This window comes from Pundamilia nyererei, unplaced genomic scaffold, assembly GCF_000239375.1.
Source record: "Pundamilia nyererei isolate P.nyererei 1_Seehausen unplaced genomic scaffold, PunNye1.0 scaffold00001, whole genome shotgun sequence".
Lineage (NCBI taxonomy): Eukaryota > Metazoa > Chordata > Actinopteri > Cichliformes > Cichlidae > Pundamilia > Pundamilia nyererei.
Window position 1 is genome coordinate 11,879,286 of NW_005187402.1, and position 24,789 is coordinate 11,904,074.

General features: G+C 38.3%; 1 protein-coding gene across 6 annotated transcripts in view; it reads right to left on the reverse strand.

The window, feature by feature from the left end:
• spock1 (SPARC (osteonectin), cwcv and kazal like domains proteoglycan 1) overlaps window positions 1-24,789 on the reverse strand; it is a 108,452-nt gene that overhangs the window by 48,433 nt on the left and 35,230 nt on the right. For 5 of the 6 annotated variants that reach the window (XM_013910576.1, XM_013910371.1, XM_013910909.1 and 2 more), the window contains exons 3-4: window positions 5,722-5,730; window positions 3,583-3,628 (exon numbers count right to left, since the gene is read on the reverse strand). In XM_013910576.1, coding sequence (XP_013766030.1) covers window positions 3,583-3,628; window positions 5,722-5,730 — 55 coding nt within the window. The remainder of the gene's footprint in view (window positions 1-3,582; window positions 3,629-5,721; window positions 5,731-24,789) is intronic. The other variant, XM_013911316.1, reaches the window with a different exon arrangement.

Genomic DNA, 24,789 nt, shown 5'->3' on the forward strand with positions numbered 1-24,789 from the left:
TCACCATGGAAACAAGTTAACAACATTTAGCCTTAAAACTACTCATCTGTGGGAACTCAGTAGGCACGACATGTCTGGAAAACAGATTTAGCACCAGTGGATTTGATCACTCAGCATTACAAACAAGCCATTTGTGATAACACTAATTTCATCCATGCTACCCATGCTACAAAGGTGAACATTAATTGCAGAGTGATTCATCAGGGACTGGATTTTCCCCCAATCAACCTTTCTGCTGCTGATTAGTCTCCAAGGACGACCTGGGATTCATTAGTCAAAGTGAAACCTGCAGGTGCACGGTATTGTTTTTTCTGTACTGACCTCAAATCAAGTGCTGTGGTCGCACATGTCATTTCAGTATCATTAGCGATCTGACCACACACATTAGATTTTAAAAGATTTAATCATTTTGTACTTTTTTTTTTGCAGTGGTTCCTCACATTCACTCCGTGTTACCTAGAATCTTTATTGTCTACCTTTCAGTTTAGGCAACTTTAATTCCTCATTTTAAAACTTAAAGGAAAACTAAAATCCTCTGAATACTAAAAATTGTAGATAGTTGACGAGTCAGTTTTGCTTAGATCATGAGTCATTCACATCCAATACTCTGATTTGGTTCAAAGGTGAAGTTTACAGTAAGGAATGAAATGCCTGCAGTATCAGCTGGGTGAAAACTGGACCGACTGAAGAAGCACGTGATAACAGCAAATATTCCCAAAAGAGGACCAGATTGTTAGATTGATTCCTCATACTTATTTGGTGCCTAATCATTTAGCCATCCATTACTCCCAGCTGAGCTGTTTGTGTGGGAGTAACTGCAGAGTGCAGTTTGAAGGAGTGCAGAAAGGGCAGGCTGTTTCGAGCTCTGCAGCAGGGGAGCAGTCATGTTGCAGCTGATGTGCAGCGCTGCAGGAGAAATTATACGGCACAAAAAAGTATGTGCAGTATTTAATTGGCATGAATATGACCTGCGCTTCAGCTGCACCCAATGAGTCTCCAGATAAATGCACAGATGTCACATTGCTGTGTTGAACCAGAATGACTCACATGCATGGAGTGGACAGTTTGATGTTAGTGGTCTCATCAAGGAGCACTTTCGAAACTAAATGTAACAAATGGTAAAAGACAAATGATGTAATCAGTGAACTTTACTGACTCTTGTTGCAATTAAAGGAAAACTACACCTTGGGGTTTTTTTGTTTTGTTTTTTTCAGTCTGTCTTTTGGTTCTAGTATGTCCCTGTTGGTTAAATTTAAACGAATGGCTGGACATATAAAAATTAAAACCCCTGGTATAATTACCAGGAGCCAAATGCTAGCAAGTAAAGAGTAACACCTCGCTTGAGTGTACATGAGTAACCACACAGATGCTGAATGTCTTTAGTTTGCCAGTGCAGTAAGTGTTCTTTCTCTTCGGGTTTACTCTGTCAGCACCAATGAAATGAGAAATGAAGCACTCTTGTGTTTATTGTGTTTGGTCTCCGGCCTAATTTGGTGAAAGATGTTGCAAATAATATACAGCTGACAACATCAATATTGAATCCTATGAGAGGTTAAATCAAACCAGTGCCTCCAGGTATAGAAAGAAATGTGACACAGATGTTGTGGCACTACAGTACCTTTTTTTGGCCAAGTATATAATTCTTTTAGCACCTAAATCTGGCCTCACTCCTCCTGGATTTTGGCACAAAGAATAATATCCATAATGCAGCAAGCACTGAGTCCCTAGTTAAGAGAATGAAGATCTGTTTACCTTTTGTTTTTACTTATCTCTGAGAAACTAGAGTATCACCAAAATTTGATGCACTGAGGCAAGGCTGTTCTCATTAGGCTCAGTATCCACGAGGAGCTGGCCCAGATAAACCTGCTCAGCAAGTCTTTCCCTGAAGAGTTGCAGTTACTGTGCTACATATGCAAAACCAAGCCAGCAAAGAACAGAACAAGTTCAGTGGTAGCAAGATTTCTGGTGCGCTGTTCAAAAAGCTACCGTCCAATTAACCCCACAAACTGCCTCGGTGTGAGAGTGCGTGTGTGCGTCTGCATACGTAAGTAAAGCAAGACTGTGAGTGTGAATGAAAGTGAGTTAGTGTTTGTAATAACTGAGGTTAGTCAAGAGTTACTGGGGGTCTAAGAGCATTACACACTTGACTGTGACTGATAAAGTGGACTTGGCATTATTGCCATACTAGTCCATAAGCAGCACGTACAGTTCAAAAGAAAGAACATTTGGCCAGACACATGCACACAGTCAAAAAACAGAAGAACTACCCTAACTTTAAGAATTAGACACCACTTGCGATGCATTCATGCTAAAATGCTGCAAATCACATTATGGAGACTTGCTTTTAGAAGACAAAAGAAAGATGAGTACACATAAACTAAAGGGATTTTTGTCTGCACAATAAGAGTATTACATAAGGGAGATTATTGGGTTGTTGGCAGCAAATCACTCAACAGTGCAACTCAGAGTCCTTCTAGCATCTTTACTGAAAAATGCTAAAATACAAAGGTAACATGTAAATGCAATGTGAACATCAAACACAAGTCACACAATAAAGTTTCAGTGATGTAAATTATCACTTTATAACACTTGACATTTACTGGTTTTGAACTAGTTGTACTTGTCGATGACCTTCAGTATTAATTTCTAATTTATCAAACAATTTATAGATTTATTACACTGTCTACTGTGATTATACTGTGTTATGGTTTCATTTTTAATAGTTGCCTCTGGTTTTCTTCATTGTTTCATTTTCTGTGCATAATCAATGTCTAACTTTCAATTAAAGATTATGATTTAGGTCTTTTACGCAGCCTCTGAGTATCCCGATTTTGGGTCCTTTTATTGGGGTGCTATTGACAAAACACAGTGTTTAATTTAGTTTCTTTTAAAGCTCATCAGATGACAGCAAAGTGGAGCTGTCTGACCACAGCGCCACATTTGATTAAAAAAAAAACAAACACAAAAAATCAGCACAAACACCTCATACCAGCTGCAAAGCACGGTGGTGGAGAGGTAATGATTTGGGCTTGTTTGACTGCTAAAGGACCTGGACACCTTCCAGCCATTAAGTGGACCATGAACTACTCTGTATCCCAAAGTATTCTAGAGTCAGATGTGATGCTGTCTGTCTGGGAGCTAAACCTACGCAGGTCCAAATTGGGTCATGCAGCAGGACCGTGATCCCAAGCAGAACAATAAACTCCTTTTGGACATGACTGTATGTGTGCTAAAAGAAGGTTAAATGTACTATACCTGCATTTTAGCACAAATATACTCCTTGCAATAGCTTCAATTTGAGGACTATGCACTTTTTATATCTGTTGAATTTGACAAAATCTGACAAATCTCTCCCAGTACTCCCAGTATTTAATGTTTCTTAGACTTTCTGATTGGCTTACCTAGATTATTAGACACATAATACGGTATACGGTAAAAGATATAGCATCAGGCATCACTTACTAGTTTAAAATCAACTTAGAACTCAAAGCAGCAGTGGAATTTTCCATTTTTACCCGTAGTTTCACATACAGCTTACAGTAATACAAAAATGTATAGTAACACAAAAAAAGCAAAACTCACCTTGATCGAGAGACTTTGCAGGTGCCCAGCTTTTGAAGTAGTCATCCTGAGTGGAAGCACAACAGAAGCGATTGGGTTATGAAAGAACTAAACATGTGAAGAGTGGACAGATTATTTTATTGAACAGAAAGTAAACAAACCAAATACTAAATGTCACTACTGAGAAATCCTGTTTCCATTCTTCTCTCTTTTTGTTCGTCTCTTTGTTGATTTCAATAGAAAATATGTATGGTATGAGCTTGTTCGGATAATAAAATAGGGACAAATGTAAATAGAAACTTGCAGCAGAAACACTCGAGCGTAAAGAAGGTTATATGCTCCAAAGAACAAACAAAGCAGCATAACATTTAACAGCCATTATGAATTAACACTGGTCAAATATGATTTTCATGACTCTATTTGAACAAGTCTTTGTTCACCACAGTTTTGTTTAGAGTTAAAGGGAAAGCTTCATGAACTGAACATATTCAAATAAAAAAATAACTGGCTTTTTTAATACTATTTGATACATTGGTTCAATTAAGAGCAGACTTCCTGCCTTGTTAGAGACATCTTCTGCTGTGTAGAGCAATTAAAGTAATAAGCCCACTGTGTAGAGTGATGACTTTGTTAGTGTCATGTAATGTGTTTTACGTAAGTAAAGAATAAACAAAGAATGGTCTGACATACAGATGAAAGGAAAAAGTGGTATAAGTGGTGTCATGTTGGAGTAGCTACTTATAGAAAAAGCAGCAGATTTGCATTTAAAACATCTGATCTGTTAAACATAAACTGATATTTGTACTTGATTGAACTTTCATGAACACTTTATACTTTAACATACACGATAACGGCTTACAACACACTAAAACGTTTGTGTTATTAGGATTTTAAGGAAATTTTTGGGTTTTTTTTATAATTGAAGGTATTTTTCAATTATTTAGATTTACCAACATTTTAGTTTATTATAACAGTTTTATTACCAAGACACCATGTGTGGGTACCTAAAGGAAGAGCTGTAGATGACCCCTCCTGTCAGATTCAGTTTATATTTAATAATAAAGATAATAATATTACATAACGTACTAATACACACACATATATGCACGCAGAGGTGTGTAGTGGTGGTGTCTTCTAAATGATTTCCCTGGGTGAACCATATGTGTGTCAGCAGGAAGTGAGCCTGTGTCAGTGACATTTGTGAACCTGCTGGGTCTGAAAACAGGATCTCTATCTCCTGTGTTATTGAGTTATAGGGAGAGCGAGGGAGAGCGAGCATATAAAAGTATAAAAGTGAGAGAGACTAAATTAGTATCAGTAATATGGAACAGTCCAGTGAAAATGGACAGTTGACCCACTCATACAGTCCTTGTTCTATAAATGACAACCGTCAAAATTTGAGCCAACGCAGAAGTTTGAAATCAGGAGATGAAACCTAATTAGCCTGTCCCTTAGGCGCTTACTTAAATCATGTCCTCACATCATTTTCTTTCATTTATTTAATGTCCACATCTCCTGCTCTGGTTCAGCATTATTAGTGTCTTCACCGTTGAGCAGCTTTCCCGTTCCTTGGATAGTGATACAACCTCAACCACACTGCCAGATGCTGTCTTTCCTCTCTAAACCAGACCAGTCATTCAGTCAGACATGCACAGATACTGTATGTCCAGGTTCTAAATAAAAAAAACACTGCACACAATAAATAAATATAGATACACAACCATGCACATGCATACTTGGATTTAACTTTCTTTTTGGATACTACTTTTATGATTATTTTTTTTCAAAATAACTAGTAGTTTTTCTTTATTTATGGAACACGTAACTATGACCTTTGCCAACATTTTTGGGATGAACACAGACAGCCCACATAACCCAGCCTCAGTAATGCTCTGAAGCAAACTGCCAGAGAAGTCCGGTTAATTCAGTTTACTTCATTGAAGCATAGTAAGCTTGCTTGAGAGTGTGAAACCTACAAGCACAACAGCAGAATTTTAATATGCTGGACTATAACATACTATGCATGACTAGCCACCTAACCTGCTGTGCAATTAAATCAGCAACACCTATCCAGCAGTTTGTAAGTGCACTAAAACTTTACTAAAGAATTACAATGTGTTTCAAAATAATGACAGTTACAAAAACAATGACTCTACTTACCTCTGCTTCCTTTAGATGATTGCAGAGGACAGAAAGGAATAGAGGGGAGGGAGAAGAAAAGAAAGGTCAGTGATAATGGCACAGTATGCTATGTCTATCAGATGTATTACAACCCTGTATTACTCATTCTGAATACTGAGTTGAACTCTAGAGTTTCATTTAATACGAATCTGAAAGTGGTGGAATACCCAAGGACCCGCACACTTGCACCGGCGCTCGCAGCATTATGAGATAGCCTTATTTGATGTGGCATGTAATTTGAAGCACATTGAGGCCAAATTGTACACGCAGCGTAACAGGGCAGCATAAGGGAAAGGAGAGAAGAAACAGAGAGGGAGAGGCACGGAAGTTGTGCAGAAGAAAGCATACAATTATTTAACTGGGGGTCCTTTTTACAAATGCCAAAATGCCATATGAAAAAAAAAGAGAAAAGGAGGGCATGTAAAATTTTCAGGGACAGAGACTAAACAAAAGGTTTACTGTTTTAATCTGGATCTAATCTGTAGATGAAAAATGTCCATTAACTAATTGATGCTGTAGCTAAATCCAGTCCCAACTGAGAGGAAAAACAGCTAAAGTGACATGCAAAAACAACATCATCATCATCATCAGCAGCAGCAGCAGCGTTGAAATGCAGTGAAATCTGTAAAAATCAGGGATGGTCCAAGAAATAACATGTAACCATCTCAGTGTAACAATAATAGCTTCATAATTATATTCATGGGACACTGACTTTTAATAGGCTTTATGTAATCTCTATGGATGCTATCCTTTGGGTAAATGGGTGCAATCTTCTGGGATTTAAAAATAGACATAAGATTCTTGGTGAATATGACGACGTTAAGACAGAAACAAGAGGGGTAAGTGGTCTGGTCAACAAACTAAGCCAAAGGCTAGATGGGTAGTCCTGTATTTTCTTTCTTTCACTAAACTCAATTTGGCCTGCTGTGGCGGGAACCGAACGCACAGAAGCAGACGACGAGCTGCTTGCTTTTCTTTTGATTCTTCTAACAACATTTTTGAGTGGACTGAGACTTCTGGTCGGGGAAAAACATAAGAGGTAGTCAGTAGACTTAAGGGTCGGTACGCAAGCTGCTCTCTGACTAACAGCAGTTGTTGAGCAGCATAATAATGTATTATGATCAAATGAAGATTGCTTTCATGTTTTGTTGGCTGCCTGTGTTAACAATGCTGTTGAGGGGCTAGTTTTATCACAAGCAGAGCCCATTCTTGCTGGACATATCTTAATGCACTGAAACAGATGGTCAGCTAGATTAAATCCTTATAGACATTTAGTTCAGATGAACAAAAATTTTAAAAGAGATTGAAAAAGTTCATTTTTAAACCTCTTCTTTCTCCTAAGACAGGGATGTCCAAAAATAAGGACCAGGAGGGAGGGCATAGATTTTGGACTTTGCATCATTTACATCTTAACTTTTTTTTAATTAATAAACTTAATTTTAACATGTAACTTCACACATTTATTTCTTACAATTTAAGAGTTACAGTATAATTCTTTGATTAACTATAGGAGCATTTCTTTATCATGTATCATGCACTTTTTTTTTTTTTTTGCATATCTCAGGGATTAAATGTGTAGTTAAACATAAGTAAAACATCTTTACACTGGTCTGGCCCATTTAAGGTCGAAATGGGCTGCATCTCGACCATGATGTAAAATGAGTTTGACATCCCTGCCCTAAGATCACTTAAAGTGGTCTGAAAACATAAAAAATGTAGTTATTTTGAATTTTCTTCAAATAATCCAGAAGCTAACTTGTCATCTGTAATAAATAACATTTAAAACCTGATTAAACTTCAAGACATTTTCTTATTTTTGTTAAAGTCACAGTATTTTCTCTTTTCTTACACCTGTGTACAAAAAAAATCACACAAACATCATGATGGATTATAGCGCCTCTTTACAATGGGTTATTTACAGTCAGTAACACTAACGGTTTTCATTTGTTTTTCTTCAGCTTTGGTAGAATCACTATATTTGTTTTCTGTACCATCTACAATTTGGAACTCCTCTGTATTTTCTAGTGAGACAAATTTTACCTGTGACTAAAAAACCCCCAAAAAACAAACAAAAGTTCACACCAGATAAGAGCGTTAACTGTATCCAACAGAGGACAGCAGCTGAGCTGCTGTTGCCTGAGAAGAGCCTCCACTGTTAGCTGGTGTCACTTAAGGTTCACAGTGTTGCTACTAGCTCTCTTATTATTCAGCTTCAGTCACAGTGATGACCTTTCCTTGCCCAAGACCCCCATTAATATTTTATTGTGCTCATCTCAAAAGCATTAACTGGCTGTTTAGCTCTCTGCGACACTGCCCCAATGTCATTCAAACCCTTTAAAGTGATTACAAGGACATAAAACTGTGTCGTTATTATCATATCGTCTTTGTTGGAGGTGATGGTGGAACTTTCAGGAGCGAGTGTCAGGAAAAAACCTGTTAACCATGTTGTGTCCAAACTTGTGAACACTGCAGAAGCTCTGACACACACATATACGCACACACTCACAGAAAAATATCTGTGTAATTAAGTCTTTTTTGAGGTGTTCAATTAAAAATCAATTTAAAAATGTAGCATAACAGCTGTCACTGAAAATTGGATTCTTTTATTATACACCTGTTCATATTACAGTTTATTTACCACCTCTATTTTAATTATGGTTAACTGACTACATGTTTTTGTGCAAACACCTTCAAATTGCAGTGAATAGTTTCATTAAGCTTAGGAGCTAGAGGATACATTAAAATGTAGCGGCAGTGTTTTAACTGTCTTCCCAGGGAAAGACAAGGGGCACCATGCCAATGAGGAAATGCAATGGATATAGTGAAAACAACAAATTAGGATATTGTAGGTAATACATTTATATGTATGACTGTGCTGTTTATTCTGGGTCTCATCTCTAAGTCAGATTTCAGTCAGGAATATGTTTTTTTTTGCATATATTACGTACTGAAAAAAACATAGTTTCTAGTCCCTCATTTTGAATATACAGTACTAACAGGAGTACTTTGAGAAATCAAAGTGGCATATAAACACTTTAATGCATGAAAAGTGGGATATTTGTCAGTTAGCCACAGTGTAAATTGCTGCAGAACTGCAGTTTAACAGGTCTCTCAACAGGATTGTGGAGGCAAAAGAAATTCCCCTGGCAGTTCACCCCATCTGACCCTTGACTTAGAGGAGACTGTTAGGTATTCAAATGAAAAACATAATATTATGAAGGGGTCACAGCTAAAATGTACTGAGCTCTGCTGACTCTGCTATAAAATATTCAAGCTCAGTATGATACATGGTGCAACAGGAGAAACACAGTGAAGCAAAGACAATAAGACAATAATAACAACAATAAGAAATGGGATTGTGAACATGCTCATATAAAAGTTAAAGGCTGAGAATTGTTTCACCAGTGTGACACCAGATTTTTATTCTCATTCTTTCTCAATGTCATTTCTATTTTATTAGTTATTGTACAATCATGAAGTAATTGTGGGCTGCTGACTTCTTTTGTATTGCCATGGTACCTCAATGTTTATTCTACACGAGGATGTCACATTCATTTACATACACTCTGACTAAGTATAGCCATTGCATAGCAACCTAGAAAACCTTTTTTTATTTAAGTATACTTTATGAAAGTCTTCATATTCAATAAAACCACATTGCTGCAAAAGCAATCCGTCTTTTACGCTCGACATATACTGTTTAACTACTTTTAGACAGTCTGACATTATCAATCAACTGAACTTGGACTACGAGCAGACAGTAGATATAAAACAGAATGCCTCAAGCACCAAAAATCTTGCTCTTCGTCTACAGAATCGATATATGTACAGTGCTGTGAAAAAGTATATACCTCCTTCCTTATTACTTTTTCACCTTTTTACGTTGGGCAATTACTTTTTCACAGATGGCCTGCTAGGTTTGGGTTTTTTTCCTCTTAATAAATTAAAATCACGGTTTAAAAACTCAATTTTGTATTTACTTGGGTTATATTTTTGTAATAATAAAATTAGTCTGATCACCTGAAACATGTAAGAGCAACAAATATGGAAAAAACTGATGAAATCTGGTCGGAGGCAAATACTTTTTCACAGCACTGTATATGAAAATGCAACTTAAAACACAAAGACACAAAGTGCAAAAACTGACTAAATAAATAAAAGCTGTCTTTTCGTTTGTTAGGCTCTGACAGATTATCCAGTGAGCCAGACTGAATCCTTTGGTGAGCCAGTTGTAAAGCGCCCTGTAGGCTATCAGTATGGGGGGAACTATTAAAGCTACAAAAACAGTGCTTTTGGTCTGCTTCTAAGGAAGATCTGAAATAATCTTTCACTGTTACGATGACCTCACAGTCAGTCTAGTAGGACTTCACCAGGTCAGCTCATTTTCTTTTTCTCAGTTTAATGTGATGTGCCTGATATTATCTGATAGGAGGTTCCTTAGGAAATCTGTGACAAGAAAAGGGACAGAAGGAACCAAAGCGGGAATGGTTTCAGCCCGATTAGCTTCTCTCAGCAGAAGTATCCTTCTCTGAAAAGTGTGTGTTTTGTGTGAGTGTGTATGTGTGTGTATATGCCTATTCTCACAAGCGAGTAATAGTGAATTTGTGCAAACACATTAACATTAAAATGGGCAATGCCAAGCCTGGAGTGCTGACTGAAGATGTCATAATCAGGGGATGAGGATGCAAATCTGGCCTCTCAGTGGAAACTAAACAGCATTAAAAATTTACTGTGTACTTTATGCATTTTATTCATGGCTCTGGAACCTTGCCGAATTCCCATCCTCCCACCCTCATCTTTTTCCCCATAGTCTCTAATTCTCCCCCTCCTCATCTTCCTTTCCCTCTCCACCAAGTCTGTGCTCTTTTCCTTAGGCAACATTCTACTTAGAGACAAGGACTGATCTGGGATCTGATCAGTGCCTTGTGAAGCTGATATATGAGCTTTGTGAACAGATAGCACAGAGCAGCGAGTGGATTTCAGGGATACACTGCGTCAGATTACTGTACTGCAGGAATGAAGAATGCTCAATAGAGGCAGCAGATTTGCTTTACAAAAATTTTAGATACTACATGCTCACATTTGGAAAAGCAACACATTGATTTAGAGTGAGAAGCTGAGCAACCGATAAGCCTGTTCACACAGTGAAATCTTGCAGTTATTAGAACAAAAGTACTTAACATTTCAATCAAGTCAATCAAACCATTTTACAATTCTCCAAACTATACAAATGTATCAACAAAAGATATTAACAAATTAAAAAAAAACCCTAATCTCTACATTTAAAATGTTAAATGACCTTCCATTAACAATTTATATCACCTCAAGTGGATTTAAAGCCATACAACTGAAAATAAAATGATTATAAGGGCTTATGAAGCCTTCTGGGTCATTATCACAACAGTGATGAATTAATATGAAAACTAATTAGCTGTAACACACTTAACAAACTACTTGGATTAAAAGTTTTAAAATGGAGCCCAACCAATACAAGCATTTTGGTGACATGAGCAAATTCTAAACTGACTGCACCACTACTTATGCCGCAGGATGGGTTATTATGAACACATTTAGGTACGTTTTGCAACTTATTTGTAGCTGGGACAGCTAGCAAGGGACTGTGTGCTGGCTGGAGCACTGTTAGTGCTCTGTTCAAAATATAAATTTGAGAATTCAAAGAGATTAATCAAAAAGAGACTGTCTTGATCATACAAGTTTGACCACAGTTTAACCTTTTTTAGACTCCATATCGATATTTTCAGCAGGGCAGCAAAGTGAGAAGGTCGTGGGTTTTTTAATCCAGCCTGGGGCCCTTCTGTGTGGTGTTTGCATGAAATTGACCATAACCGTGAATGTTGTCTGTCTCTATGTGTTAGGTCTGTAACACATCGACAGTCTGTTTCAGCTCGGTTGGGCTCTATCCCCCACCTGACCCCTATAGCAATGACGAACTGGATGAGTAAAGGAAAATCATGGGATAAATAGATTTTAGCACGTTATGAAGCATATTATATACCTTCTCAAAATTTCTGACAAAGCTTGTTAAATAGGTTTTTTTCTTAACAGGCAATAGTAGCCTCCACAAGTGAGAGCCCTTGTTTGCATATCCATTCAACCCTTATTTCTTCGTAATGGAGCTATGAAATGGACGATGTGAGAAAATGAAGATATAATCAGGAGAAGAGGAACAAAAAGATGTACTGGGAAAATTGAGGATTTAAAGCACATGCAGGAAGAGAAAATATGAAGGCAATTATGAGATGCTTTGCAGGAGGAGAGCAGGAGAGGAAGCAGAATAGTCGACGAGGACTAAAGAAGAAAGACGACGAGACGAGAAATGGACAGACAGGGAAGAGGAAAAAGGTTTGGAGCACAGAGTGAGAAGGCAACGCAGTGAGAGGCAAAAAAGAAAGAGGAGAACAGAAGAAGAACAGAGAGGAGGGTTTGCTTTCCTGAAGCAAAGGTCCACCGGAGTCGATCCAGTATTTGAGTCTCTAGCCTTAAGATTGACAGGCAGCATCTCATTCATATGAACACATGGATAACACTGAATATTACATGTGCTGCTCAGAAGATGATGGAGGAGGATACCCCACATGCACACACGCACACACATAGACGCACACACACACCTCCCCTTATATTATTGGAAGGTAGTCAGCCTTTACTGCCTCTCTTTCTCTCTCACTCCCTGTTTTGCACCCACGCGCGCACACACAACTCATCTAAAATAAACATGGCTTCATCATTAGAACAATGATTTCTGTCCAGCCTGTAAAATTATGTAAGACCTGACCTACCAGTGATAACATGTGCATTCACAGCCAGTCCAGCTCCTCTAAACTGAGACAAACAACTTCTTTTCTCTCTGCATGCTTCCCTTCCCTTCTCCCTTTGGCTTTCTATTTTTACAGCTTCCCTCATTCATCAACTCTCTTCCTCTCTGCTCTTGTGCTATTTTTTTATACTGCTGAGCACTATCCCCTTCAGATCCAGAAACTGAACAATATGGCTGGAAGCCGACATCAAAAATCTGCTTCCTCTTCATTCTGTCCTTTCTTTTCACGTTAATGAGAGGAAAACCTCACTGAGGAGTGTGTTATTCAAAATATCTTGCCATCTTCTCTGCAGATTTATCTCCTCCTCCAACAGTTTCCCCCCCCCAAAGAAAAAGCTTCATTCCATTTTCTCCCCATATTTTCTTTCAGTTTCAGGATATTGAACATGAAAAGGATTCAATTATGATAGAAGAAGTGGAAAATGGAAAGAGAGGAGTCAATTTAACAAAAAAAGCATTGAGCACTGAGTAGAGTGAGAGGAATAAGAGGACAACTAGTTTGAAGTAACAACGTAAAAAAAAAAGGCAAAAGACGGATGATGGAGCCCTGTGGAAGAGCACTCTTTGCATATACCTGCTGACAGCAACCAGACCAGAGTGACAAGCACAGAACACAGTGGCAGGAAGGATGATTGTTGAGAGAAAAAGGGTTGCTTTGGATGTAGGAAAATAACTGTCTATTAGGAAACAAAAAACGACCACACATAAAAACAAAAAAATCTTTGAAAAATGTTCTTCTGTATGTACGCTCGCACTCACTTTAAAAACGTGCACATTCATAAATCCAAAATGTATCCTATTTGATGCCAAAAAAGTTGAAACAAATTTGATCTGAGGATATGCTAAAGGCTGTAACTGCATTCTCTGTCAGAACGAGTTTGTACAAAATGTTGTTGAAACTAATCAGAGAGCAGAAACAGTTTTAGCTGCACCCGAAGGCCTCACTCGAAGGCAGGGAGAAAAAAATCTGAGAGTAGCTGTTTATAAATCGGGAATAGAGCTGCACATTTTCTAACAGTCTTTCCTCGCAGTGATTATTATTGCTGTTTACGCCTAGTATCAGATTCTATTTATGTGATATTCTCACTGTAGTTCTGGTAGACTCAGTATTTTGAATACTTAGGCTTGCGTTAAATAGTAGAACTGAGCTATTTTCCTGCTATGACTGTAAAAAGATAATGGGAGGAATGTAACATAAGTCCAGCTGGAGCTGGAGCGCCTTTATCTCTTGCTATTTAGCATTGTCATGCAAAATTAGATCAATTCAATAAGGAGAGATCATTTTGAAGAATTGAACATGATTTGTTCAGATAGCGAAATTAATCAATATATTTGGCGATTAGACTCTGATGACCCGTCATGGCAGAACAGAATCTCAGCAGTAATACGATTTAGGACAGGACCCCCTGGAGTCTAGACGCTGGTGCTAGTGAAGATGGATACTGAGGCTTGGATGGAGCTTCGAATGACTTGGGTGAATCAGGGGTGGGGAGGAGGTGGGTTGCATGAATGAGAGTCTGAAAGGGAGAATGGTGGAGAGCATAGATTTAAACCACATGGGGCAGAGGCTGATTGGCTCAAAGAAGGGAGGCAAGAAGATGATTGGATGTCAGTATTGAGTTTGACAGCGTGGGAAAGTGGAAGGGATGAAAGAACGGGCTAACAGGCGAGCACCCAGACAGCAGGCAGCACAGATCCTTATTAATTTAAACATAAGCTTCGTTTGGCTCAAACGCCACCTTCTTGTCATTTTTGTGTCTTTCACACAAAAAAATGTCCCATCTTGTAGAGAAGATGAGTTAAATTCAGCAATTCATTTTCCTTATTGATTATTTTGTGATACTCGTAGCTAGGATAGGCTCCAGCCTCTTTACGACCCTGAACTGGATAAGTGGCAGAAAAATTTATGGTTAGATGGATAGAATCCACAATTTTGTATTGTTTCTCTTCAAAATCTAAAAGTTTTAAAAACTGCCATAATTTCCTTGTGGTGATGTATTTGTTTGTATACAATGTTTAGAATATAAAATGGAATAAAGGAGCTGTTCTGAGATTTGACAAAGAGGAATGAGCAAGACATTTTTCACCACTAAATCTCTTTAGCAATAATCGTTTAATTTCATTTCGGTGCTGTTTGATATTATATTTTTTCAGTCGTGTCTACTTATGTCTGGTACAGCATGTGCCAACTTTGAAAGCTTTGTGAAGAAAAAACGGGTATTCGTGCGTCCCCATCACTAAGTTTGTAAGAGGACAAACAAGTGACTGCCCAAAAAATTGTAAAATTGGCAGTCAGTAAGTGACAAAGATAAAAGGAAAAAGGCTAAGCATGAGTTTTGTGTTAAACACAATGACAGAGGAGTCTAAATGAATTTGCTGTGACTCAGAGATTTTCTCCACATGCCTAGCTAAGTGTCATGCCATGAACTGTTTCCATGTCACAGCAGCCAACATGTAAACCACAGGCATCGAGGTCAACATAGATCTAGGTTGGTCTAAGTGGAGGGGAGATACAAGCTAGTGGACACAGTTCAATAAATAATAAATAAGACAGCATGTTAGTAAATTAGCCTGACACTACCACAGATCTGCCGTCCTTCATTTTCAGAGGAAGCAGGCAACACAGTAGCATTAAGGGACTTGTTGTTTCAACAAGCCAGCGAGTATGTCAGAACAGATTGTTTTCAGTGAAGGTCAGAGGTGCACATGATCGATAGGCTGGTGACCAAAATCTTAAATTTTTCCCTCATAGATCGTGTAAGCTCTTAACTTTAGTGCTTACAAAGAAAGGAAAACACAATTGGCAAGTCAGGCTTTTGAAAAACTGAATTGCAATCGGTCCCTAACTTGTGTGGTTCTTTGATTTTTCTTATCTATGAAGTGAGCTCCACTAGTGAGCGTACAGCCATAAGCTAGATGATGATGATGAATTACTTCCTCTGCCGCGGTCTGCCATGCTTCCATAACCTCTTCTTGGTGTGAAAAAACAAAGCAGTAGCTGTATTTTTCTTCAGCTGCTGGATGAAATTCTCTTAACACTTTGCTGTGATCGTTTCGGTTTAATCTCTCAGTGTTTTACAGACTGATAGGGAAGACAGCAGAGCAATGCTCGCTCTTATTTGGTTTCTACTAGAAAGCTTCAATTTGTAACATTAGCGTGAGACTGTTGTAATAAAAAGCCATAGTGGCAGTAACTGACGCCATACATTTGCACTGATGGGCTTCGAAAAGGTTCCAAAGTAAAAGATTCAAAAGGTTACAGCTGTCATAATGAAGTGATATGGCAACTCTGTTTTTCACTCTCAAAGAGAGCTAGTGCCATAAAGGGAGATCTATTCAGTCTCACAGCGAAAATGTGTAAAAAAAAATCGAGGAAATTATGCAAAAAAAAAAATAGAGAGTGAAAGGGACCATGATAGGAGGCTTACATCTGTGTGTCTTGGGCATTTCATGTTCGAGCTCAGGTTCACACGCAGCATTCAAATACGCTGATTCAAATTCAGTCAGCTAACTTCATGTACAAAATTATCCAATCTTTTTTAAACACCATCCCATCTGACAGAATCCCTCAGCTCCTGATGGTATCCCACAGTGATAGCGCAGCAGTGGCATAGGGCCAAGTGTTAAGCCAATCATACACAAACCCTCTTATCTGTCTGCTCCACTGAGGAAACAAGGGAAGAGTTCAGGAGGAGGGAGAGATAAATGCCCTTTCTTTACTCCAAGTACATTACTCTGCTCTGTTTAATCCTTTTCTCTTCTTCCTCAGTTCTACTATGTAAGTTTGCAGAATTTCCTCCTCCCTTAAGATGTTCGAGCAGTACCGAACCAGTCAGAGGATCGCTGTGCTCATCTTCTACTTTCATTCGTTCCCCATCTTTTTCTCATTTGCCTTCATTCTGACACTTGCTGTCTTTTTTACTGTTTTATACTGTGTGTTCACAGAGTAAACGCCAGGAGAATGTTCAAAGGAAGCTCATGGGAAGGAGCACTTACATCTCACTGCGTGCGACTGTTTATGTGTACGTCTTTGTGCAGATACTCACCTGTCTCTGAGGCTTTGCCAAACTAAACGCAAGTCAAATAGCCTACATGCAGACAAAGCCTCCACGCACGGCCCCAGACAAATTCCCACAATGTTTTGAAGTTTGCTGCATGGGAACAGAAAATATCTGTTGGTTCAGCACTTTGTTAAAATAATAAAATCTGCAATATTTACCCTTTGGGTTTTCCTAAGGGCCAGCCAAATTATTTTTACAGTAAACACTGCATAGGCACTTTTAAATAAGAATTATTAATGCTATACATCCCCCACTTTAACAGTCAAAGCACAAGGGTTGTGGGTTTTTTTAGGGCTTATGTGGATTTCATGAACACAAAGTCTGATACTTTTGCAGCATGAACAAAAATCTTGTTGTTAATGTTGAATATAAATATGCAAGGCAGATTTTTGTACACAAAGTAGTAGTGGAAGGGCACATAGTATTTTTCTCAGTATATAACTGAGCTCTTTGGTCTGCAAAACACATTTCACAGAGCCCTAAACTATGCCACAATGCATTTTGTTTAATTCTTCAAATTTCAAAGACCAATTTACTATAACTAAGCCTTTTATCACTATGGTCACAATAAAAACAAAACATAAAACAGGCTTCATTTGTGCATTTAAATTTTAAAATATTGCCAGACAGTTTGTTCTGTTCAAGTAAATACCATTCCCACTAAAGTTCCCACTGACATTTTTACTAAATACCACATTCATCATATTTATCACAGCTGAGTGCGTCCTGTACAGGAAGCAACACTGCACTGAGCCAAAAAACGGGACACTCCTCTTTACCAATAGATTTCTTATCTGTGCAGAATGTTTTTAAAACAGCACTGCTGCTGCTCGAGGTAAGGAAGATGGGGTTCAAGCAGGACAGCACTTTGGAAAACTATTGCACTCCTTTGCTTTTATATCAAAACACAACAGAAAAAAACAGCAGTGTGCCTTATGTCTGATCAAAGTTAGCAGTAAAGAATACCAGGACTACTCACTGACACCCCCACCATCTCACACAACACAGCTCTACGACTCCCAGCAGCCAGGAGCTAATTTCACACAGTCTCACGGGAACTGAAAAGGCTTACTCAGCAACAGAATCAGTGAGGGAAACAAAGAGAGAAGAGGAAAAGGTGCTGATGTAGGAAAATGAGAAGGAGAACGGATTGGAAAGGGGAATGCAGGATAAAAACCACAGAAAAGGTTGAGCGGAGAAGAGCGGCGCAGGGAGAGATGAAGCAAACACAGTAGCAGATTTAAGATGTTGTTGCAGATAACGGCAACTTGAGGTTTGCTCGAGCTGACAGACGTCTTTATCTCAATAAGCGCGTTCCTTCAAAACGAAAGCTTGCACAAACAATGCACTCGATCCTTTCATATTTGAGGATAAATACATCACTTATTGTTCTGTCAACACTTTCGAAGGCTCCTTTCCATCATGTTTTTTGTTAGAGTACTGCTTAGTTTGTGAAAACAGAGTTTAGTTCTTTAGATTATACCGGTGTGTTGCGCATTGCTTAAAATCTGGTATACAGTAAGAGCACCTCAAAAATAATGACACACAATCTACAGCTTACTGCCAAAGCTAACAAAATACCAGTGAATGTAACTGTTATTAAACTTAAGCATTTATTATTGATTAGTTGATTGGTATAATCAAATAATCAATAATGTCCCTATCCCTGTGACTGCAGGTAAGACAAAACAAGTGTTTCCAAATACATCATGATGGAGTCTAATAAATAGTAGTAACTATTTTTCATGATTACGCCACGTTTATGGACTAACAACTGATTAATTAATTAAAGTTACTTTGTTTGAAAAACATATCAGACCATCACCCACTGTAAGGTTTATGTCACAGCTCCCCTAAATTAACTGTATTTTTAATTACTAAAAGCACTTTTTATGTTCCTGTAATGATTACGCCACCAATATGTACAAACTTTTTAATCAGAATCCTTTTTTTTGAATGCTGATATATTATCATTGTTGTTTTCCTTGAATTGTATTTATTTATTTATTTTACAAAAAAGCTGAATAAATAAATAAAAAGCAAATCATTAGTTTTTTAATTAAGGTTCCATTTCTGACTTAGTCTAGTGTGACGGCTCAATTGTGGGTATAAAAAGGGGAATTCAGTTTAAGGAGGTCAGAAAGTTTTAGTTTTTGACAGTCTTACATTTTCTTGTTTTTATGTGTTTTTAAGTAGTCCAATATGGTAATGTAATAAATTTGTTATGCATTGTATATGTTAATTCTACCTCTGAAATGAACATAACATACGATTAGGCGAGTGATACTAGAAACTGCAGCAGTTTTACACTGAACAAAGGCGTGAGATGCACTTTCATAAAAGCAGCAGAAGAATATTTCAATTCTGGAGTCATTCATTTCATTTCAACTGGAGTAAACATTTAACAATGGAGAGATATTTAACCACTGCGGTTACTTGACATTAATGTTTTTTCTTTAAATGAATGTTCAGCCCATGATCACTTCATACCTTCCAATTTGCTCCTGGTGCTGCTAGTGACACTGTATTTTTGCTATACTGACGAGTACCCATGGAGACGGGAAAAGACGGGAGCTAACAATGGGATAGTCAAGACTCCTCTGCAGTGATAGGCTCAAATTTTACCAACATCATATTTAACAGAAGCAGGAAGGACAACTAAAATCATATTTGCAAACAGGAAGGTATGATATGTGGGCTGAACATCACATACATATCATGTATTAGTGATGCACCAAGAACAGCACACAGATTACTTTTGATATCAAACCTGTAGTGTTGACCAAAATGCTGAATGAAAATCCAAGAGATAGCCTAAACTGTCAGATGTGATTGTAAAAACATGGATGCATGGAGATGAAGGGCATCTGAGGTCAAAAAATGAAGCCAAGGAAACACAGGGTAAGAACACCAAAACCAAAGAAAAGGGGGCAGAGTGGAATAATAATGACATCAAAAGGAACCACAACATCACCAAGTCAATTAATTCAAAATTAAACCACAAATATTATAACTGCACAAAGACACAAATAAAAATGAAATTGAACCTTGGAACCAACATGCGAAATCTGAACAAATCCCAAAAAACTCAAAGTCAAAAACCCAGGATCACGGCAGTACCTACAGCAGCTGTGGGCACACTATGGTGGCACACTATACCACATAATGACATTCAGCAATTTAAAAATGTTTTTGTTCAAAAATTCCTAATTTGACTTAAAAAAAAAGAAATCAAAGATAAACAATTATTAATCCAACTGAAGTACAGCTACATCAGTGAAGTTCTTCTGTCTGCAAGTCCTTCACAGAGTGATTCAGCTTACAGCCATGTCTCTGGACACTGGGAAGAAGCCACTGTGATCTTCCACACATTTGAGCAGGAGGTTCAGACAAACTTGCTGTAACAGTGCTAACAATTACGGCACTGTGCCGCCCATATTCCGGTATTTAGTTTTGATGTTTTTAAAATTATTGCAGACATTCTTATATTTAAACAGCAGCAAGCTTGCGAAAACATTTTGCCAAGTGCACCAACCCACTGTACAGAACACAATGCTACCCCTTGTTTTTATTTAATTAAAAAAATACAGGTTCCTACCATTAGTTGGAGAAAAACGAGATGACTGGTCTTTCTCTAGATTTACTGTGACACAGTTATTTTGCATATTGGAACAGTGTGTACAGGACTAACCATTGTCTTCTTAGAAAGGAGGACACTATTATGTGAATTCTCTCTGCGAACAAACAACACGTCCCTAACAAGACCACATGGGGATTGGTCCTTCCACCTGGACGATCTGTGCACTGACTGACGTTCTCACACCTCTGCAGGAGTGATATAATAATCCTCCTAAAATTATGATATCCTGTCAGACCCCAAATGATGCACAACTGTATTGGGTAGGGACATATTACTGTAACTCCAATCAGACGAACATCTGAGACGACATATAGGAAAGTCTTTCTTCTTTATTCTGACGTAACAAAAGTAAAATCAGATTTAATGAGCCCTCCTGGGAGAAGTGTTCTCTTTCAGCTTTCACCATTTGATGGAAGACTAATTTTCATTTTATAGGTAAGACAAGGGTTTTCAGCTGTAAATTCATGTGCAAAACAAACATGACACATTCAGTGTATCCAGTCCCCTTAATAGCTGCAATTGTTCAGGAGGATCAGCTCCTACCAAATCCTAAAACACTTTTTATTTCCCTCTAAATACTTAACTTAAATAACTTAAAAGCACTCATACTGCTAAACTCACTACAAAATGTGTCACATTAACCATCTCGTTCTTGACGCTGATGCATATGTCAGCAGAAAACAGTGCTAGCTTGCAAGCACTCACCAAGGTTTGGAGATCAATCACCTTTCTCCTGTGCACCAGGCTGTTTATGTCACTCCATCTCTGAGGCACATGCTAAATTTACACCAGTGTCCTATTGCTGTTGTTTCCTTTTGGGGCAACTGGGACCTGTTTCATGCAAGTTGCAACATGCAAAAAGAGATATTTTTCTCTCCTGTTAATTTGGTACTTTTAAGCCATTAAAAGAAAAATCACATGTGACTCACGCATGACCATGGGAGAGGATTTTGGAATTTGTCAATTTGCAACTATCGGAAGGAAACAATTGTTAAAGGCTCCATTTGCAGTCTATGTGGAGCCTAATTAGTGCAAACTAATCACGATCTTAAGAGATGCTCACTGTTGTTAGAACACAAGTCTACAAACCCAGTTTTACCTTGAGCCGTCATCTGAATCCACTGGACCTGCTGTTAACACCACTACAGGAAATCAGCCTTTTGCTACCAGCTAAATCAAGATTTGTTCACTTGCCATGCTAAATACTGAGGATACAGAAATCCCTGAATGTTGGCTTTTCTTTTTAAAATCTGTGTTATGCAAATCGAAGCTTAGTGACCAGTTTGGTGATTGGTTCTTTGAAGGGCACCTTCTCATGTGACTGGTTCCTTCCGGATGGCATATGAAAGATTTAAGTAACAGAAATGTGGTGTCTGTGTTTACTCTTTAACGAACACAGTCGTGCTCTAAATGTTTGCAACTGCACTGTTGTATTTCAGAAATTAATAACTGTGTTGTCATTGATGTATTCCAAAGGAAGTAGCTATGCTCTCTCCAGCTGGCAGGTTAATAACTGCCCAGTACTCTAATCTGAAAATTCATGTCGCAATTCTTCAGCCATTTGCAATGTTAATTATACCGAATTTTACATGCCCTTTAAAATGGCGAACTTACTAGCATGACTCAAACATCTTATTTCACTCTCTCTCTTCTCAGTTCTGAACCACAATATGAGTGTAGTCGCTCGTCTTTGAGCCGGGCTCCAGAGGAGGTGCTTTTACACGCGCTATCAACTTGAATCTTACCAGCTGCTCCCTGGAAAACCTCATATTTCAACATGTGGCAGCAAAGAAGTTCAGTGGCTTATTCTCCATTTTATATCCACTTAGATCGGCCAAGGCAGCCTTAATGCTTCTATTAAAATCCTTCTTTCTCACTGTGTAATTACAAGATCAGTATAATTAGAGCGAAAACATGAGAGTCATGCTTAAGATACTGAGACGATAGCGAGGCTTGAAGAAATCCCCTCGCTTAAAGCAGTGACTCCTCAGAGGAAACCTGAGCGGATCTTTACATTCATATGCTTAATGCTCTTTGCAATTGCTCTGGCTGAGAAGGGTGGAAAGAACACCGACATACCTCACACACTCTTCCTGCCATGCTGTTGAAACAGATTTAGTAAGGGTGATGGAGGAGCTTAATAACATTTCTAGAAGCCCTGCTGTAAATGCAGATTTGTTTTGGTTGAAGCACTCTGAGGCAGGAGCCGTTCTGTGAGGTCCTATGTGTTTAGAGAGCCGCTGTGAATAATGAACGAGATCTACATCATTCACCTAGACAGGCGGCCCTTCTGCCATTCAAAACGAGGACTGAAACGTGCTGTGTAGACCTGTCAGGTGTGCTATCAGCAGATACTCAGTCAAATAAAATGCACAAAGAATGTGTGATGAGCTAGTCTTTGTTTTGTCTGTTTTATTGGGACAATTTTATGATTTTTGACACTAAAGAAAAAAGAAAACACCGACAGGCACATTTCCACAGCTACTCATCACTGCTGTCATTTAGTTATTCTCCTTTCCCTTCCCTTCTGGAAAGCCAACTGAGAAATCCACCCCCCACCAAAAAATGCGTCTATTTATCATTTCATCTATTCTTCCTCAAATTCCTTCTTAATTGCTGTTAAATGAGATTTGAGCTTCTGCATGCAGAGGCAGCATTTGCTGTTATTTCTCCTTTGTTTTCCTCGACTGTGCTTTCATTTCCTCCACAAATTACTGTTCTGATTACATGCCTTAACCTCTGCCTATGTGTTTGTTGGCGTGAGCATATAAATCCTATCTAAGAGGAGTGCGCTTGCAGTTATTCACACCCAATTCACAAAGCATCATGTGTGAAACAAGAGGAATATTTTCCGTAAGGGAGCTGCTGTTTTCTGATTATTTCTCTCTCTCTTTTCTCTCAACACCCATCCCCAGGTGCCCCGTCTTTGGCTTTTTCTATTTCTGAATCTCTCCCTCTGCACAGGACAATAAGCAAGACCATGCCACTTTGGAATAAGGAAATAGGACATTCTTCAGACTATAAATCAAACGTTAAATTCGCAAGCAATGAAATGCACCCTTAATTAATTTAACAGTTCTGCTTGTTTCATTGCTTGAACACGGATGACGGTTTTTACTGTTATGATTTACCTGCAATTGTCTCTTGTGGCTTCAGATGCTACAGCGGTCTCACTTTAAACATATATTAAAAAATAAAGGCAAAACAACAATAATTCAAGTTAATGTTTTTTCTTCTACCTAATAATAAAGCAGGTGAGCTGTTGAGGATGATTATTGTTATTTTTTTCCGCACCTAATCACTGACTAAATTGAAACCCTACACAGATTTACATCTCCCACATGCCCGTAGTAGTTAAAACTCCCGGTTCTCTCCTGCAGACAGCAAATTCCAATCAGAACGAGCTACGGGCGATAAATGAATGTACCAGAGACACAGCCACTGTCAATAAGGAGTGTAATCACAAACACAATCATCATCATCACAACAGTAGTGATCAACAAAGTCAGCATCATAATCATAAAGCTGACAGGGATGCGAATCAAAAAGCTGATAGTAGAGTGGAAAAGTAATTGGAATGAATGTGACGGTATTTATCTCCAATTTAAAGCTGGATAGATTTTTTTTCCCTTGACTTTCAAGACTTTCAAATGTGACGGTATCACTGGAGCCTGTGTTCCACATGTGTGAATACTGTGAATATAAAAAGGACAAAAATATGCATGCTTGTGCAGCAGTGAAAGAAAATTGTGGAAATTAAAAGGTTGCAGAGGGGAGAGAATAAAGGAGAAATATAATACTGAAAAGAATGGTGAATAAATTATTGCTAAGAGAAAGCCAGGTAGAGAGTTGGAGGTTAAAGGTGAGGGTATTAGTGTTTTCATACAAGATTTTTTATTATGGGAAAAAAGGTTGCGTGTAGTTAGAATTAGATGTAGAGCTGTTACTAAAACACTATATAACTACTGCAGGTGTGGTTTTTATATGTATGTACGTATGTACACATATATATATATACACACATATATATATATATATATATACATACATATATACATATATATACATATATATATACATATATATATACAACAGGCCACATAAGTGGTCTGTAGGGGCGCATTCGCTGTCAAAATAAAAGACGCGCACCAGATAAGAAGTTGCAATGTGCAATTTCACGGCATATTCTGCACCACATCTCTGTGCGTTCATCATTTGTTTGACGCCAGCTCACCTTCTGCAACCACTTTTCCGAGAATACGCGCTTTTTTTGCGGTTCGGACTCCTTCTGACATTTCTCTGGTGGTGGAGGAACATCAAAGTAATTGCTTAAAGAAGCTTGCTTCTTCGACATCTTCAAGAGTTCTAAACCAATATCTGTTCTCCTACAAAAAATCTTACTTCCTATCTGGTGCTTATGTTCCTGTACACTATGCCGGCCACTTGGTTATGGCGTTCCATGTATGCCTTGCCTGCTAGCATCTTGCACCCTGCTGTTATGTGCTGGA